The 18078-nt window shown below is 42.5% G+C and overlaps 1 protein-coding gene across 3 annotated transcripts in view; it reads left to right on the top strand.

Annotated features, from left to right (window-relative positions):
* The window catches only part of LOC121888144 (cadherin-6-like), a 59518-nt gene that overhangs the window by 29093 nt on the left and 12347 nt on the right, over positions 1–18078 (top strand). For 2 of the 3 annotated variants that reach the window (XM_042399520.1, XM_042399521.1), the window contains 4 exons: positions 4276–4570; positions 9284–9403; positions 13272–13439; positions 15767–15954. In XM_042399520.1, coding sequence (XP_042255454.1) covers positions 4276–4570; positions 9284–9403; positions 13272–13439; positions 15767–15954 — 771 coding nt within the window. Of the gene's footprint in view, positions 1–1316; positions 1417–4275; positions 4571–9283; positions 9404–13271; positions 13440–15766; positions 15955–18078 lie in introns of those variants that run through there. The other variant, XM_042399522.1, reaches the window with a different exon arrangement.

Below are 18078 nucleotides of genomic sequence, written 5' to 3'. Positions count from 1 at the left end.
TGTCTTGTTTTGTTCGTAAACTCAATGTTTCACCAGAGAAGAGCTCATGAACGTCAGGGAGACAACTATTTCCCAACTTTTTCGTCCCATCTATGGAATTACTGGACATTTTGGTCAAAGGTGCTCCATTCGCGTGTGCTTGGACTATACGGATGTACGGATATTTTCAGGACTGCTACCAACAGTCTGGATGAGTACACACAGGCCATGACATTATACATCAGCTTCTGTGAGGACGGCTGTGTACCATCATGCACCAGGGTTAGTTACAACACTGACAATCCCTGGTTTAACACTAAACGCCAGCCAGCTTAGGTTGGAAAAGGAGAAAGCGTTTAGGAGTGGGGACAACAACCAGTTTAAAGAGCCGAAATACTGGTTTAGCAAGGTGGTGAGAGATGCATCTGTATTCTGAGAAACTTCAACAGCAGTTCTCAGAAAACAACTCGGCCTCTGTCCGGAAGGGCCTCAGACAGATCACCAACTACAAGAAAACAGCCCCCCACCTCACTAATGACTCATGCCTGGCCAACAACTTGAATGAGTTCTACTGTCAATTTGAAAAATGATGGGTCAGTCCTGACGTCATCCCCTGTGACTCCATCCACCAGCTCCAGACCACCAGCTCCTCCTCTCCCACCTCAGCAGGGGCCCAGAGCTGTGGTCTGTGGACTATGCTGTAAACATGGTCCTCCATGTTTTCTGCAGGAACCTACGCCAGGATCCTGTTTGTGGATTTCATCTCCGCATTAAACATCATCATCCCGGCCCTGCCGCAAGACAAGCTCTCCCAGCTGCACATGTCTGACTTTACCTGCAGGTGGATCATCAACTTCCTGTCTGCAGATAGCTCACAACTCTAAAGACGGTGGAGATGGTTGTGGATTTCAGAGTATAGCCCCACCCTCCCCCATCACCCTGTATGACTCCCCCAGTCAGACACTGTGGAGTCCTTCTGCTTCCTGGGAACCATCATCAGCCAGAACCTGAAGTGGGAGCAGAACATCAGCGGCCTAAACCATGACAGCTCAGCAGAGGATGTACTTTCCTGCAGCAGATGAAGAAATTCAACCTGCCAAAGTCAATGATGGTGCACTTCTACACCTCCATCATTGAGTCCATCCTCACCTCCTCCATCACCATCTGGTACTGTGCTGCGACTGCCAAGGACAAGAGCAAACTGCAGCGTATCATCCGCTGTGCTGAAAAGGTGATTGGCTGCAATCTGCCGTCCCTCCAGGACACTGATGCAAGCAGTAAAGATCATGGCTGACCCCTCCCACCCCGGACTGAAGAAGAGGTCTGACAAGACGCCAAAAGAACTCTTCCCATCTGCAGCTGCCCTCATCAACAAGGCCCGGGACCCCCACTGACATGGATTCTATCCCCCCCATGGACATTACATGTTGTATTAACGTAACACCCCATAATCTCATATTTACACATCTGTGCTCTTTGATCTAACATGGCACATTACATAAACACAACTTGCATTATTATTATTATTATTGCACATTGCTTATACTGTTTACTCCTGGTCAGTATTTTGTACATTTCATCTCATTCTCTTCTATTATTTAAAATTTAAACCTGCAGCAGCTCCTCTCATGTAGAATATATTTTACTTTTTTATTGTAAATACTTTTCCTTTTTATTACTATTATTATTATTTAATATTATCTAATATTACTTAATTTGGTGTATATTTAACACCGAGGCAACCCCACTTGGCAATAAACCTGATTCTGATTCTGAAAAAGGCCAAAAGTCCCAGTGTAAATAGATATAGCGTCATGCACTCTGCCTTTTTTACGATTTGGTACCGTAGGAGGGCAGAGGAGAAAAGGCTAGCTATTGATGTGCCAGGGCTTCTTGGTGACCATACTGAATGCACATGTGGCTTTCTTTTCTCCCCCCTGTGACAGTTTAATTGTATTTTCGATATAAATTGATCAAAGGGCCATTGTGGATGCACGTTGGGCTGCCACATTGATTTCCGGGAGAGGTTTTTTTTTCCCCTCTCTTAATTTGAGTAGAAGGGCAGCAGTAAATTCTCCTCACCGGCAAGGTGGGCAACTGGGAGGGACGGGGTCACTGCAGCAGGCGCTGGGGTTCGATACTCTGAGCTGCCTTGTAATATCCTTCAGGGGGAGAGAGGGGGGAACTCTTCAGAACCACAAGATCTCTCTGTTTCCATAGAAATGACAGTCGACACAGCATATGTCACACTGTCTATCTCACATCTCAGCTGAAAGGAGAGGACTCAACGGTTATTAACTGAATTGTTGTGCCGGCAGAGATAGGCAGCTTGATAGACAATCATAGAAAAGGACATTGCAGCTATAACAGCGGGAGAAAGATAATAATGTTGAAGTGGATTGTTTTCAGCCAACTGAGTCTCTGTTTGGAAGCACGTACTGTAAGGCAGAACAGAAAACAAATAAAATTCTGCAGGATATTCTCCTGGCTTGGTTAGACGGAGAGAATAAGGAAAAAAAAAAAAGAAAAAACAGGAGTTGTTTTGAACAGAATTCAAGTGGGTGAATGAAACAGTGCTACACTCTAGATCCTAATCCGAAGATGGTAAAAAATTCTGCAGCACATTCGACCGGCTTGGTTAGACAGACAGAGAAAGGAATGAAAAGAGTCATTTTTTACCAGCATTCAAGCAGGCAAACAAAATAGTGTTAAAGATGCTAATCCACAAAGCTGTTCGTCTCACATGTGCCAGCTTTGCCCTGATAAAACAGCATGAATTAGTAAAGCTTCCGAGCACCTGGGATGAAAAGCTTTTTAATATATGATGAGAAGGGAGACTTTGCAATGTGCTCCCACGTGACCCAGCGGCAACGCACAATATCCCCCCTCAGTCTGTCCACCGGCAGAGCCAAGAACGCTTGTAGACACAACAACAACAGCTCTCTCAGCTCAAAGGGAAATACGCATTCAAACAGTCAAAATCAAACGCCGCGGCTCACTCGAGTTAACGAGGTGTCGATAACGGACTTCAGGATTACGCCTACGACGTTCAGATGCCGTGTGCCCCAGTTTGTACTTGACATGTTTGCCCGTGTCTGCAAACATGTGCTCTCCTTTTGCCCTTTACCTCCCCTCTGCAATTATTACCATGTCCCTAGTTATTAAAGAGGGGGGGGGGAAAGGGAAGTAGGCAGGGAAGCAGTGGGAGGGGAAACGACTGGACAAGCTTTTGATGAGTTCTCGGAGATAAATATGTTGGGGGGATTTGGTGGTGGAATTAAAATGTCAGAGCATGCTAAGCTGCTGTTCATGCAGAAAAAAAAAATTAAACAGGAGATAGAGAGAGAGAGAGAGTGAGAGAGAGAGCAAATAATAATGAGAAGATCCACAGACAAGTGGACTCTTGTGGTCCTCTGGCATGTTGGTCATGTTGCTGATCCATCAGGGATTGGCAGGCGATGGACGTGCACGCACTCATGCTGGTACTTCACAGACTTCGACCCACTGGCATTCTGTTTTACAGCACTGTGAAAATGCCACCATGGCCCTGCGGTAAAAAAAAAAAAGCATGATGACAACCTGCGTGTAGCAATACCAGTTAATGCAACGTTTTAAACGGCTGTGTGTTTTCTTCTTGGCAGGATGTTGAGTTTCACAGAGACGAGGTGAAGCCACGAACGTGTATCGTTGTAGCGTGATGACAGTTTACTAAAGATGATATGAATCTGTTAAATAACACCAAGCGCACTTATCAAAGCTGTCAGTGTTTCTTTGCCAAAGCCCAGATTGGTCAGATCACTGATATGTACACAGTGTATCAGAAATACTTAAGTGGAAAACTGTGATTCTGCTTTGAAATTTGATTTTTTTTGACGTCTTCGGTACAAAGTGCTCAACGCTGGGATGTCTTTTTATACACAGCACCTCTCAGAAATCACCTGTCAATCACACCTTGTAGCCAGTGGTGTGATGTTTCTCTTTTTCTTGGACTTTCTGAGGAAGTTTCTGTTCATTGTGGCCACTTCTGCTCATACTAACCAGGAGATTTTTTTTTCCCTAGAAGGCGCTAGCTGACACTTGGTGTTTATAAGAGCAAATTAAGCTAATTTGAAAGCTTCCATAAACTGGGTTTGGAATCAGTGTTGTGCTATTACAATTAGCAACAGCAGAGAAGCAAAGTGCAAATTTATTAAAATGAAAATACCACAAACTGTTGCTTGAAATTGTTGTTTCAGTGCTGCAGGGATCCATTTTATCACACTTTCTTTTTTTTTCTTTTTTTTTTTTTTCTTACAGCTTCACTCAGATTCAGATCGAGGTGATGGAAGTGTGAGGTACGTCCTCACCGGGGATGGAGCGGGGACCCTTTTTAGGATAGACGAGAAGTCGGGGGATATCCACGCCACCAAGAGGCTGGACAGGGAGGAGAAGGCCTTCTACATCCTCCACGCCAAAGCTGTCAACCGCTTCACTAACGAGGCGCTGGAGGGCGAGTCCGAGTTCATCATCAAGATCCACGACATCAACGACAATGAGCCGAAGTTCACCAAGGACGTGTACATGGCCAGAGTCCCTGAGATGACCGACATTGGTAAATACCTGCATGAAATATATATTTGTACAGTATTTAACACTATAGGTCAGGGAGATAATTCAGTATTATCATTCACTGACTTGTAGTGGAAACATATCATGATCTGATGCTTGAAGGTCCCCCTGTGGAGGTTTTGTTCTCTAGTAGCACTAGAGAGTTTCTTTAGAGTGGGTCCCCATGTTGTTTTGTCTCATGCATGTGCACGAGGAAGCACATGCACATGTAACGTGAAACACTTCCTGACAATGGTCTATTCCACTGATCTACAGGTAGTGGTAATGCACCAAAAATGACAGCAATCCTCGAATGCAACAACATTTCAAGAAAAATTCAGCTTTGCAAATGTTTTATGAGGAAGGAAATGGAAGTTACACTTTTGTTAGACCTCAAGGTTACTCACAATGGGCCTCATTCACTAATATGTGTGTAGAAATGTTCTTACTCTGTGTACAAAATCAGTTAAATTACTGTTGGATTCATGACACGTGCACACCGGCCAGTTTTGTTCTTACCACCACGTGTACGTCAGTAAAACAGAATCATTCTAAATTGACGGGCACGTGGCCGCTAGCGCTAATTAGCATACTACCACGCCCCCCCGTTACTCTATATAAGGAAAGCTCTGTTGGAGCGGTGCAGCAGTTGGAGAGAGCTGTCAGTCATTGCGGAGAGGGCTGTGATGGTAGAAAAACTTTACTGCTAGTGAAATGCAAACAAACAAGTTTCAGAAGTAGAAGCCAGAAAAGGCAGATTTTGGCTGGTAAACTGTGTACAACCTGCATACCTGTTGCACCACCATCACGCAATATGTTCAACATAACAAGATAAAAAGCTGGTAAATGTGTAGATCTGTGGAATTGATCTAAATAATTCTCTACTACTGCGACAGGTGGGCTCGTGTCCACAACAGGCTGTGATATAGTGAAAGCAGAGCGTCTCACTGTGTCACTACTGAACTGTCAGACTGTGAAGACACTGAACAGGCTGCTGGTTAACCAGCTGCATATATCACAACCCAGTCTGATGCTGTCACACTCCAGTAGGGAAATTCCGATATATATATAAGCTACTGTTATCTAAAAGTGGGAACAGGACAGTTTTAATATGTTAATAATGTCATTACATCTATAATGATGATTTATGGATTACAACGTCTTAGCTATTAATTTTATAATTAGTAAATAAATTGGGTATTATCAGCAATTTCACACTTTTAAATGTTGTATATTTAGGCCAAATCATATTTTAAGTAATTGTGGTTCTAATATACTGTTTACACTGAATAGATATTGATTATATCATCTTTTTAAGACCGTGGGGTGTTAATGTTTTGTGCACACGCATGGTAAATTTGTTTGCAGAGTAAGAACAAATTCAGGTAAGAACACATTGATGAATCCTGCATTTGTGCTTGAAATGGTTGTATGCATAGTTTAAGCACAGATTTGTTTATGAATGAGGTCCAATGAGTTTTAGTGAGAAAGACTGAATGTAAACATAACTTTTGTTTGTTTTTGGAAGAAAAAAAACCTCCACAGGTCAGCTTTAACAATCCAAAGATGGTTTATTTCACTGAAAATCAGTTTGACTGAGTGTGGAAGTTCATCTTTGACCTCGAACATTGTATTCTGACAAAATAATCGGAACCCAAGGTCCGTTTACTTTCAATAGCATCTCACAGTCTACGTCAGCAGATGGCTGAAAGCTTTGGAAAAAGCAAGTGAGTGGACCTTGAGTTAAGATCATTTGGTCAGATCAATTTTATTATTTTATCATTTGTACATATCAACTCTAAAAACCCAAAAAATACTTTTTACTCAACCTTATTGAGTCCTACTACACTAGTCTTCAGGTTAGCATGTTAGAGTGACACTTACTTTATGTTGCAACTTATAATATAGCAAATTAGCAAATGTATTATATGTGTTTTTACTGTCCTGCTCTGGAAGCACTATGTGTTGTAGCAAATTAAAGTTTTATTTGATGTTTTGGATGCTATTTAACATCAGATGAAGACTCGCAAAACTCTTCTCAATTATATATCTGTGTTTTCTATTAATTATTATATGTTGCCCTTATAAAGAGTCTAATCTAACTAACTAACTCAATTAGTTAAAGAGCAACTTGCAGGTTGAATTATACACACATACATAGATATATATATCTGTTTTACTTAATTTATACTAGCATCGTTAGCTAACCCAGGTCACTCATCATTCTGTCCGGTTCTGCACTGCTTCTCTTGACACTCAATTTATTCCTGGTTCCTGGTCCCTTGGATGCATACCAGCTTCAAAATTATAAGACTGTAGCTTATATGCATATATTAATATGATTTCTTCACATCAGTGTCAAAACTACCTTTGGGATCCATATTTATTATTGTTAAACTTGACCTTGTTCGGCTGCTCTTTCTTATGAGGAATCACTTCTAGTTTCTCGGTTTTGAGGCGGACATGAAAACTACCTGACGGAAATACAAGAGTCCAGATGTCACTGTTGATATTGTTTCTGTTATATTGTTACTCTGTCTTTACATTTTATTGCATAGCCCACATATTAATCCACCCACCTCATCCTGTCTGACCAAGACCTTGTAACCCTGAGCCCCACCCCCTGAGATTCTTCTCCCACATATGGATGTTAATGAGTAAAATAGATAAAAGAATAAACAAAGAAAAAGATAAAAATAGATAAATAGTAACAGGACATTAAATAAAGAAGAAAAAATCATTGTTTGTTTGTGTTTAGAAGGCAAATAAAATTGCATTTAGTACATAAAACCATATTTATTAATCATAAAACTGACAGTAATTAAGTGTTTACACAAATAAAGGTATGTGCATGTGTGTGTGTGTGTGAGGAGCTGGATTAAAAGGCTTATGATCCAAATAGGATAGAGACGTTCTAAAACGCCGGTCTTACTGGATCAATGGGACTTTATCAATCATAATAATGACGCCGACTCGACAAAGGGGGCCCGACTAATTAAATGAGAAAGACTAGGAGCTGTTTTATGATGGCAGAATAAACAAGGTAAAGCGTCTCTGTGACGGTTACAGCGCTGGTGCAGATAATCTTTTAAATACAGTATTGTATCTTATTAAAACAGTATTTAATTTAATTACCAGCATTGTCAGCTGTGTCACCGCAGTGAATAATTGCGGATTCTATTTCTTCAGTATCCGAGACAGTACCATTTGCTGTTTTTGTATTTATCATTTGTTCTTGTCATTCAGCTCCGAATGAAACTTTAATATACGGTTCACTTTGGCTCTAGCTCTTAGTCTAAAAGTACATACCGGCCTCATGAATATAGATAAACAATATGAAAAAAAAAAAGGCTCCTAATCAATACTTGCATGAAAACACGGAGTGAACTCTCTGTTCTGTTGCTGCCGTGCTTCAGGGGCTGAGGGACATCGGTCCTGCAGCCCAGACATGTGACAGAGTTGTCACTTGGTTCAGCAACCCCAAGAGAGAGGGCCGGCACTTATCTAAGGGCAGCACGGGTGCCCATGGCAACAACCGAGGTGTGATGTCACCGCTTGGCAGAGCATGTGTTCACGAGTGACTGCGTCGAGACACTGCCCCTTTAAATGTGACATACGCTTTGAGTTTTTATTATAGTCTCACGGCTCTGACATTCTTCTCTCAGGGATGACGCTGACGTGCTCCTACTGTTGACAACTGAATGATTACAGTCGAGGTAATTTACTCCGCCTGCACACACACATAAAAAAAAAAAAAAATTATTCCTGACTTGTTTGTCAGAGAATTCTTTTCTCAAAAAAAAAAAAAAGCTTAAAGTCGAGATGGGGTGATGTGGATCGGTGATATTTTTCTAAAAGCCGCCATGTCAGAAAAGCCTCTTTGAGTCTAATTCCCTAGTTAAAGGTATTAGTGATCAAGGTTGGGTGAACTTGCTCAGGAATCCTCCCAACCTGTCACTTGCGCCACGCAGCACCAAATCAGACAGCCTTGGTCTTCTTTCTCTCCCCCCACCCCAATTTTTCACTACTACATCCTTCATCCGTACAAATGACACTGATTTCAAAGGAGGGGAAACTCTCCCCTCACCCCTTCGCAGATCTCAACTGACATCAAATTAGAGAAGTTTCATGGGGTCGTTATCCCATTGTATTGCACAATTCTATATTTATACCACTTTGCCATTAAATATTTCTACTCAATTAATTTTCTACTGCATGTAATGAGGCAACACTTGGCCCCGCAAGGCGCCATTTGGGAGGTAGCACTTGGCTAACCGTTTTCCTTTGTTCTACTGAAATAGGGCTTCAGCCTCTCTGGAAGAGAAAATGGATCACAGTCGTTCGCCTGCTATCAGATATTTGGCTTCTTAGACACTCCAGATCTGTGGATACACTAATAGGCTTCTTGGGGTTTGCAAAGAGCCAGTATCAGTGCCGCTTGTATGCTTAGAGAGATATACTTAGAAAAATACATTAGGACTTATCGATTACCCGTGAAAATCAATCACGTATAAGGGTATAAGAGGCCGAGGAATAAAGATTGGTTTGGGTAATGCAAAGGGACAGAAATGATCAGTCACATTCTGCATGAGCGTGATTAGAAGAGGAGCCGACACCTCATCAGAAGGTGCATCAGCTTAACCAATTATCCAGCAGGCAATTTTCAGCAGTATTGAGGAGTTGATCTAAATCATTGTCATGAATCTTCTTCCCCCAGGCACCTCGGTAATTCAGGTGACAGCCATAGACGCAGACGATGCCACATACGGGAACAGCGCCAAGGTGGTGTACAGCATCCTGGAGGGCCAGCCGTACTTCTCTGTGGACCCGGAAACTGGTCAGTGTTGAGTAGCTACTGGTGTATTTTATATTCTTGTTTCCATTTTTTGTTTTTTTTTCTTTCAAAGACAATGAGAAGTTAAGTAAAAAAAAAAACATTTTCAAGTCAATTTGATCAATAATTCAGTCTCAAAGAACAAACTTTCTTAAAACAAGCAGAAAAACTGCCACTGCAGGAAAAAAAATATTGTTTTTCCAGCAGAAATCAGCTTGTTTCAACTATTTTTCACCAAATATTTAAAAGGGCGGAGCTTGATGTTTTATCCATGAACGATGGGGCTTTTCACAAAGGAGCTTAATTCCCATCTTAAGCAATTTATGTCTGTAATTGAGTCCTAACAACCTTATTTTCTTAAAAATTAAAAAAAAAAAAAAAAATTAGAAAAAGACAGAAAATCTGAACTTTCTCCCAGTTTAGGGGTCCAAAAACCAATTTGTTTCAATTCTGCTTTCAATATTCTCAAGAAATCAAGAAAACAAAGAAGAACAAGACAGAAATCAAGAACAATGAAACTTGGATTAGCTTTGGAAACAGGTTAAGCTAATCTTATGGCGCTCGTTTTTTCACTGGTTTTAAATGGTAAAAGGTAAATGGACTGTACTTGTATAGCAACCACTCAAAGCACTTTTACTCTACAAATCACATTCACCCATACGCTGAATGGGTACAGGGGCCGCCATGCAAGGTCCCAACCTGCCCATCAGAGGAAATCTAATCATTCACACACTGATACCTTGCCCAAGGACTAGAGGACTGGAGGAGTCAGAAATCAAACCGCTGATCTTCGGATTAGTGGACGAGCCGCTCTACCTCCTGAGCCACAGCAGCACCAAAACTTGACTTTCAGGACACAATAACAGACTGAAACAACTTGATTTAGATGCTAAGATGGAGACTTTTTGCAGCGCTGAGATATTTCCAGTTTAACCACATTCAAAATCGACCACATGAACGTGTCTAAAACATCAAAAGTGAACGTCTGGTTTCGTTGTCAATCACTTAGGATCAAAGAGCTTCCTTGTAGACTCAACATTTGGTACCAAAAGGAGAAATCCACTGTAAAAAAAGAGAGGCTACGATTATAATTTCACTCCTCCTCCATTGCAGCCTCGGTTCACCGGAGTGAACTGCAGCTACGAGAGATGTTTCCCTCTGACTAATGATCAGAACTCTTCACTCCTTCCTCACTGGAAACGCTCTTATCCTCCCGCTCTAACAATACACCGCCGTCGCACTCTCCACCTACATATGTAACCCACAGCCGAGCGCAACAAGTTAACACCTTTTGACCGGAGGTGGCCGCCGTTCTGAGAAACAGAACTGAACAGAAGCGGAGCACAAATAGATGAGGCGAGCTGAGAGGGAAACGCTGGTTCACCGAGGAAGTAAATTAAAACAATTTATCACAATATAACTGTGAATTTCCCCCCGTTTTAACCTAACCAAAAAACTCGTCTGCCTCTTTTTCGCAGGCTGGCGGGGCAAGAGGTGGGAGGGTGGAGGGGGGGATTTATAGTAGAAAGAGTGGCAAATCACCAACCCCAAAATCTAGCCGCTTGCTAGTTTTAATCATTAATGTGCGCTTTGGAACACATCCCGCTCGTGTCTTTTTTTTTTTTTTTTTTTCTTAAAAAAAAGGGAAAACGACAAAAAAAGCCATTTGCAGATTAGCGGAGGGATTAACAGTAATATGGTTTATCCCACATGTGGTATGTAAGCTGACATCCCCTCTTACACAAAGACATGCCTGGACATCACATTATAAGCAGGATTTGTTTCTCTTCTCCTCCTCCTGTGTGTGTGTGTGTGTTGTAGTCATTAAGCAATAACAAAAGGTAGACAGAGATATAGAGCGAGCATGATGCTGTTTTTTTTTTGTTTTGTTTTTTTTTTTCTCTAAAGCTGCTATACGTTTGCTTTTTCCCCTGCATCACCGCCTGAATGATCACTGCTCTCTTAACAGCGTGTTGTCCGCGAGATAAATTGCACATCGTTACGGAGGGGGAATAAAAAAAGAAGTCGCATTGTGCCTTTTTTTTTTTTTTTTTTGCCATGTTATGTATGGGAGGAGGAAGAAAAAAAGAGCAAGTTGGAGGGCCTTTTAAACAGCGTAGGCCAGTCTGAGTGATGCGACACGTCAGCCTCTCCCTCTTCCTTATTGTTTGATATGCAATGAATCATCTGTTGGAGACTGAAAGTGGTGAAGTTTGTTAAAGCAGTTTATTTAGGGTGAAATTTATTTTTTTTTTCATCTTTATTCTCCCTCTACTTCTGTCTCCCCCCACCTGCTTCTCTTTTATGATGCCTCAAATTCAAACATGTAATAGCAGACAGGATTTAAGACCGGCTCTGATGGGAGATGGAGCACACCTTTTGAATATGCTGCCAATTACCGCTTCACTCGCTCTCTGTCCTGACTCCAAACTAGAGATCTAACGTGTCAGAGCGTTAGAGAGAAATAAGCAACTGCAACGGCACTTGAAAGGCTGAAACATTAACAGGAGTCTTAATTCTAAAGAGAAGATAAATGACGCCGAATGCATTCGGGATGGCGAACGCTACACACTCGGAGGAAAATTAAAGGAGTACACCGTGGTTTTAGTAGATTGGCCCTTTGGTCCACTTACCGGTTTAAATCATGAGAACACAGACACCGAAATGTGCTCCTGGGTGGCCGCTCAGCTCCGTGCTGCCTCGCATACTGAGCAAGAGCACTGACCTTTCAGTAATAAAATGTTCTTAGTGGTTTAATTATCTGGCCTGTACTGTAGATGCATAAATCTAAGAAAAAAATGAAATATCATTAATTCAATACAGCTGATGCGGTTAGGCCTATTTTAGGATGTGTTTCAGGTGAGCTCAGGGAATTTTTGATGTACATAGTCCACCCGAGGAAACAGTTCATTATCCGTACGGTGTGTCATATGGCAGGTTGATTTTATGAAGCTGCAGGATTAGCATATTTAATAAAAAATGACTTAAAACTGAGCATTAGAGCTATGCATACTATTTACCACCTCTGTTTGTACTGTACATATCATAGTTACATTACTGACATATGGTTTTTTTGGTTTATTGCTCATTCTGTGCATTGCACTTTGCTACTGTTTGCACCATCCGGTTAAATGCTAAACTGCATTTTCTTGCACTAGTGCAACTCTGTGCATTGACTGTAATGTCATTTCATTTAATCTATGTATTAAAGCTGCTATATGTCTCATTTTCTCACTTTTAAGATAATACCAGACACCTACTATCCCTCAATAATTTGCATGTGGGAGTGAATAACTTCTAAAACTAGCAGCGTAGCCTTTAAAATGTATCTCTAAATGTTCAGTAACTAATATACAGCATGACAGCGGCTGATCCTTTTTAATTTTCTACCCACTTATCATGGAAAAATAATAAAAATAATAACATTTTTAAAAGAATCAGGTTAAAACAGACAATTAGCTACGTTCCCACACACTCAAAAGTTGTGTTTGCTGCAGCGAAACAACCGTTGACTGCAGTCGAAGGGTCAAGGAGGTCCTCTTGTGCCGCTTCCACCTCGGAAAATGTTTTGTAATAGAAAGCGAAGAGTGAAATGGATAAACGAGCTGCTGATTATGCAGCGGAGACCGTCGGAATAAAGAAAGTATAAGTAAATAAAAAGATTTCTGTGCTGCAAATTTGTTTTTTAAAAAGCTGATGAATGAGATCAGTTTTTCAAGAATTAATAAATAAAAAGCGATGAGTATACAGCTTGTAAAGCCCCCTTGTGTATTTTGGGGGTGAATAAATGAGCTGGACTTAACTCAGATATTCCTAAATGATCAGACGGATGTTCCTCTTTGGTAAATCTGTTGATATTTTTTTTCCTCAGGCCTGATCAAGACAGCCCTGCCTGACATGGACAGAGAACTCAGAGAGAACTACGAGGTGGTGATCCAGGCTAAAGACATGGCGGGACAGATGGGCGGGCTTTCGGGAACCACGACGGTCAGCATCACCCTCTCCGATGTGAACGACAACGCTCCACGTTTCACCAAGAGTGAGTACAGCCTTCTGGAAACACACCATCACACACAGACACAGAGAGAGAGAGAGAGAGAGAGAGAGAGAGAGAGAGAGAGAGAGAGTGACCAATCCTCAGCCCATGAAAACCACTTGTCAGTGTCAGCCGGTGCCAGGCTGGCAGCCCCCATCTGGTGTCAGTTTCAAAATGAATTTGGATTATTGAGGGAGCTCTGGGTTTTGTGCGACTAAGGCTGGCCTCTTAAAGGCAGAGAATAATTAAATATAGAGCCATATGACAAAGCGAAGGGTCCTGCAAAGTGCATCAGATCAGCCCTGTAATCCCTATTAAATGAAGAGAGTACATTCGCTGGGTTTTATCTCCCCTACTCTTCCTCTCTCTTTGTCTATCTGCTGCTATTAAGTCTTTCTTCTGCTGCCTTTTACTCCATAAAACCAATGTTCTCAATTTAGTGCTCTAACTGTCCTTGGTGCATTTTTTTTTTTTCTTCTTCCTCTTTTTGTTACCCCCTCTCACTCATCAATCATCAATCCTTCCTTTCTTCTGCCTTCCTACTCTCTTTCAGTCTCACACATTGTCTCCCTTTCTTCTCTCACCCCCACCTCCCCTCCAAACCCCCCACCCCCTCCGCCACCGCCGCCGCCCGTCTCACTTCCTCTCTCGCATCTGGCAAACGGCGAAGGCAGCCAGATCAGATTGACAGATTACCGGTGCCGTCGTGTTTCCTCTCAGTAACAGCGAAGCGCCGACTGTACAGCGAGCGTCGGATGCGTGCGCGCGGCGGCGGACGCAGGGCGAACGCGCGACTGCAGAACTGCTCCCCCCCTTCCTCCCCTCACACCACCACCACTACCATTTATCACTCCCTCCCTCTCCTCTCTCTCACCAGTGGAGAGAGAGGGGGGGGGGGGGTAAAGGGTGAGGGGAGACAGATGCTGCCATCTCAGCCCTTCCGCCAATGAATGAACAGTGAGAGCAGGGAGGGAGATGGATACGACAGGGATGGAGGAGGTGACAGGAGGGGAAGATAGAGGAAGAAAGAGGAAGAGTGAGGCAGACGACAGAAAGACAGTGATGGAAAGAGGGGGGGAGGAGGAGGAGGGGGGAAGATTGAAAGAGGGAGAAAGAGGAAGAGATATTGTAATGGGACACCCAGAGGAGGAAGAGTGTCTGGAAGCGATATCATTATTGTCTGCCGGAGTGATGCCTCTTCTTTTCCACCCAATGCTAAATACCTGTTAGCCTAGGGAAACCTTCTCGTGCTGTGTCGTGTGTGTGTGTGTGTGTGTGTGTGTGTGTATGGAAGGCAAGTGTCAACGTCACAGAGACCTGCCGACTCAGGCGTTGCCAAAACAATGTCAGCATGTTTTATTAGTGTGTCAGTGCTGTTTGTCTCCGCAGGCTGTGTGTATATCACGCCCGCTCCCCTCCTGCAGTCCAGCTATTTATTTAAGCATAGAAGATGCAGCCGGGACCGCTGCGGCCGACAGGCAGCCATCAATTTATCCGCCTCAAACCAGAAAATCATCTTACAAAAAAAAAAAAGAAGAAGAAGAAGAAGAAGCAATTAATTTATGTTCGGCAAATTGGCCCAGAATTTATGTTCCATCCTAAACTTGGAGTAGGCTGGCGAGTCAATACCACTTGTAGCGACTTACGTGAAAGGCCAGATGTCTGTTTTTGGAAGTGAAATATGTTTTACCGCATATGAAATGTCTGCTCCACAGCTGATCTACAAATGTTGCAGCACTAAATCTCCCACACGCCTTTTTTCCCCCCCCTTTTTTCACACATGCTTTCCCTCCCTGGCTGGTTCTTCTTATATTGCTGCTCTCTGATTGGCTCTGACTCACCCTTTTCTTTCATTTGTTCTCTTGTATTCTCCGTGACTCACTCACTTACACTTTTTCTTTTACTAACGGGGTCATAACAAGCGCTTCGGTCATGACACTGGTCGGATGTCAGGTGTGATGATGCTTCTTTTTTTTTTTTAACTGGAGTACCCTCTGATTTTCTTGTAAATTATTATTTTTTTGTATTTTAGGGCGTATGTGCTTCTAAAATCTTAAAAGCTTTGATTGACCGTCTAAATGAATTGCATCTTTTAGTAGAAAAATAGAAATGGACATGAAAAGAAGTAGCAACCATGACCTTGGTTGCCATGGTCCTGCTCACACACTCAATCTCTGACTCACTTAAACTCCTGAGCCTCGCCTTCTCCAGCTTGTTCTTTCTTTTTCTGTAGAGAACATCTTGACAATGTTGCCCTGATTGACCAATTCTTCTTCTTTTTTTTGTGACTACCAAAATCACAAAGATAACATTCTTTCTCTCTCTTTTAGCCTTCTACGATTTCAGAGTACCCGAGAGCACCGAGCTGGGGTCTTCAGTGGGAGTGATCCGAGCCACGGACGCCGACATCGGAGAGAACGCGGAGATGGACTACAGGATTATGGGGAGCGACGGGCCCGGCATGTTTGATATCACCACCAATAGGAGCACTCAGGAGGGCGTCATTGTGCTGAGGAAGGTCAGGGACTCTGTTTTGTGGGGGGGGGGGGGGGGGGGGTGAGCAAAGGATGTAATTTCAACTGGGAACGATGGGGACATGTCATCCTAAAAATCCCATTGTTTGAAAATGGACACACACTTTCTACAGTTGCTATTCTTATTCTGTTGTTATGTTCACTCCCAGCAAGAAGCGTCACAACAAAAGAAAGTGCTTTCTCATTTTTTTTGTCCCTCAGTTTTGCCTGTCAGGCTTCCCTAACCCTCTGATGAGTTCACTGGGGCCTCAAGCCATCTCTGACCATCTCCAGATGTGGTCTGGCTGATCCTATAAAAAATAAACCAGGATTGAACAACAAACAAACACAAGGCAGCAAAGGACAGGGCCCTTTGTAGTAAATATGCAAATATGATACCTAAAATATCATTATATTAGGCCTCTTGTCATTTAAACATTTAAAAGTACATTTTACATATGGTTATTAGTAAAGCAGCATGGTGTGTCTGATTAATTTTTTAGATTGATATCAGTGTATTTATTTATTTAATCCTCTATCTAAACAAATAGTCTCTTTGAGATCAGAATCTCTTTTTCAAGAAAGACCTGTGCACAAGAGGATATATACTGTACGAGCACGGGTAAAAAAACCACAGAAATTCACGACAAACACACAATTTACAAGCACAGAACAGCGGTTGCACATTATAAAAAGAACAATTACAAGTAGAATTCAAAGTGCGTCAGTATGATATTTGTAAAACCCTCAAAAGAAATGAGAGATTTAAATTTCAAAGCTCTTTGTAACTCATTTCTTTTGTGAGAAGCATACTGTAGTATTTAAAACCAGTCCCTTCCAAGTTCCGTTTGAACACGCAGCCGTAGATAAAGTTAAAATATCCTGTGACCTAACACAGCGAGAGCAGAGATAGCGAGGCGGTCTCCGCGGTAGAAGGTCTATAGATAAATAATGTACAGTGCAACTCCCTTTTGAAGGAATAAAGAATTTATCACCTGTAAATAAATAAATGCAGGAAATTGCTTAACCCTTGACTTCAATGTGTCTCCGCCGCTTCTGAAACCAAACCTACACCCTGGTGTATGAGCATCGCATGTCATCTTGGCGAACAACACGATGAACCGCAGTCGGTAAAGAAACAATAGGTGACAGAAACTTTTTGTTTTCATACACTCTGACACCCAGAAGATGGACATTAATTATTAGATCTCCCTTTACACTCGCTCACACTCCCTGTACATGTGTTTTGAGTGAGATTCATTCTTCCTTCTCAGCTGAGGCCGAAGCAGAAATGTAGATGCTCAGTATGGATTGCAGCCTTCAGCGGTGTGCTGTGGTGTGTTTCTGATGTATTCAACAGAATCTGGCAGTTGCCTTATCAAGCGCCCTCTCTGCAGCCTTCGATCGATCGCTTCCATCATGCCATCATTAAGTGGAAGATGACATAATTGCCTTTTGTAGCTGCGGCAGTGCTGTAGTGGATGTGGTGTGCGGGCAGAGTGTGTGTGGGGAGTGAGCATGCCCTAATTCTGAACCTACTAATTAAATGGGCTTGTCAAGTGGGAGTGTGTCCCATCTCCGCTTCTGCCGGTCCTTCAAAGCCACATATTCCTCCCGTTGACGTGCAGTCCCCCCCCGACCCCCCCCTTGCTTTAACACGAAATGGCGAAAATCAATGACTCATATTATGTTATTATTCATGGCTTCAGAAAACGGCTTGTACCATCTGGATTTTTCAAGCTTTCATTGGCTGTTTCCAACGATCACGGACCCCGGCATCCTTTCATATGTACAATAGGCAGCCTGCGAGGAAACTCGCTCCGATTCAGCTGCTCCTGCTCACATTCATTAAAAGACACCACTGCCCAATTATTTCCATCAATAATGGGGATACCTTCGGTGGCTACAACTTCAAGAAAAGTTCAGAGAAAGAACATAAAAGCAGAAACATGCAGCCAACAAGGGAGCTGGAAGTAGGGGGTCCAAGGGGCCATTGGACCGCCCACTTTACCCTCCTCCCACATTCTTTTTAAGTTGTGAATTCACACTGTTGAGTTGTGAACACTGTATTCCCGCAAATGCCCCTATATTGCAACATTTACGGTAAAAAGACATCTCAATCATTCCTG

Source organism: Thunnus maccoyii, chromosome 21, assembly GCF_910596095.1.
Source record: "Thunnus maccoyii chromosome 21, fThuMac1.1, whole genome shotgun sequence".
Taxonomy (NCBI): Eukaryota; Metazoa; Chordata; class Actinopteri; order Scombriformes; family Scombridae; genus Thunnus; species Thunnus maccoyii.
The sequence above is the reverse complement of the archived record's forward strand: the minus strand, read 5'-3'. Positions and strand labels throughout refer to the sequence as shown.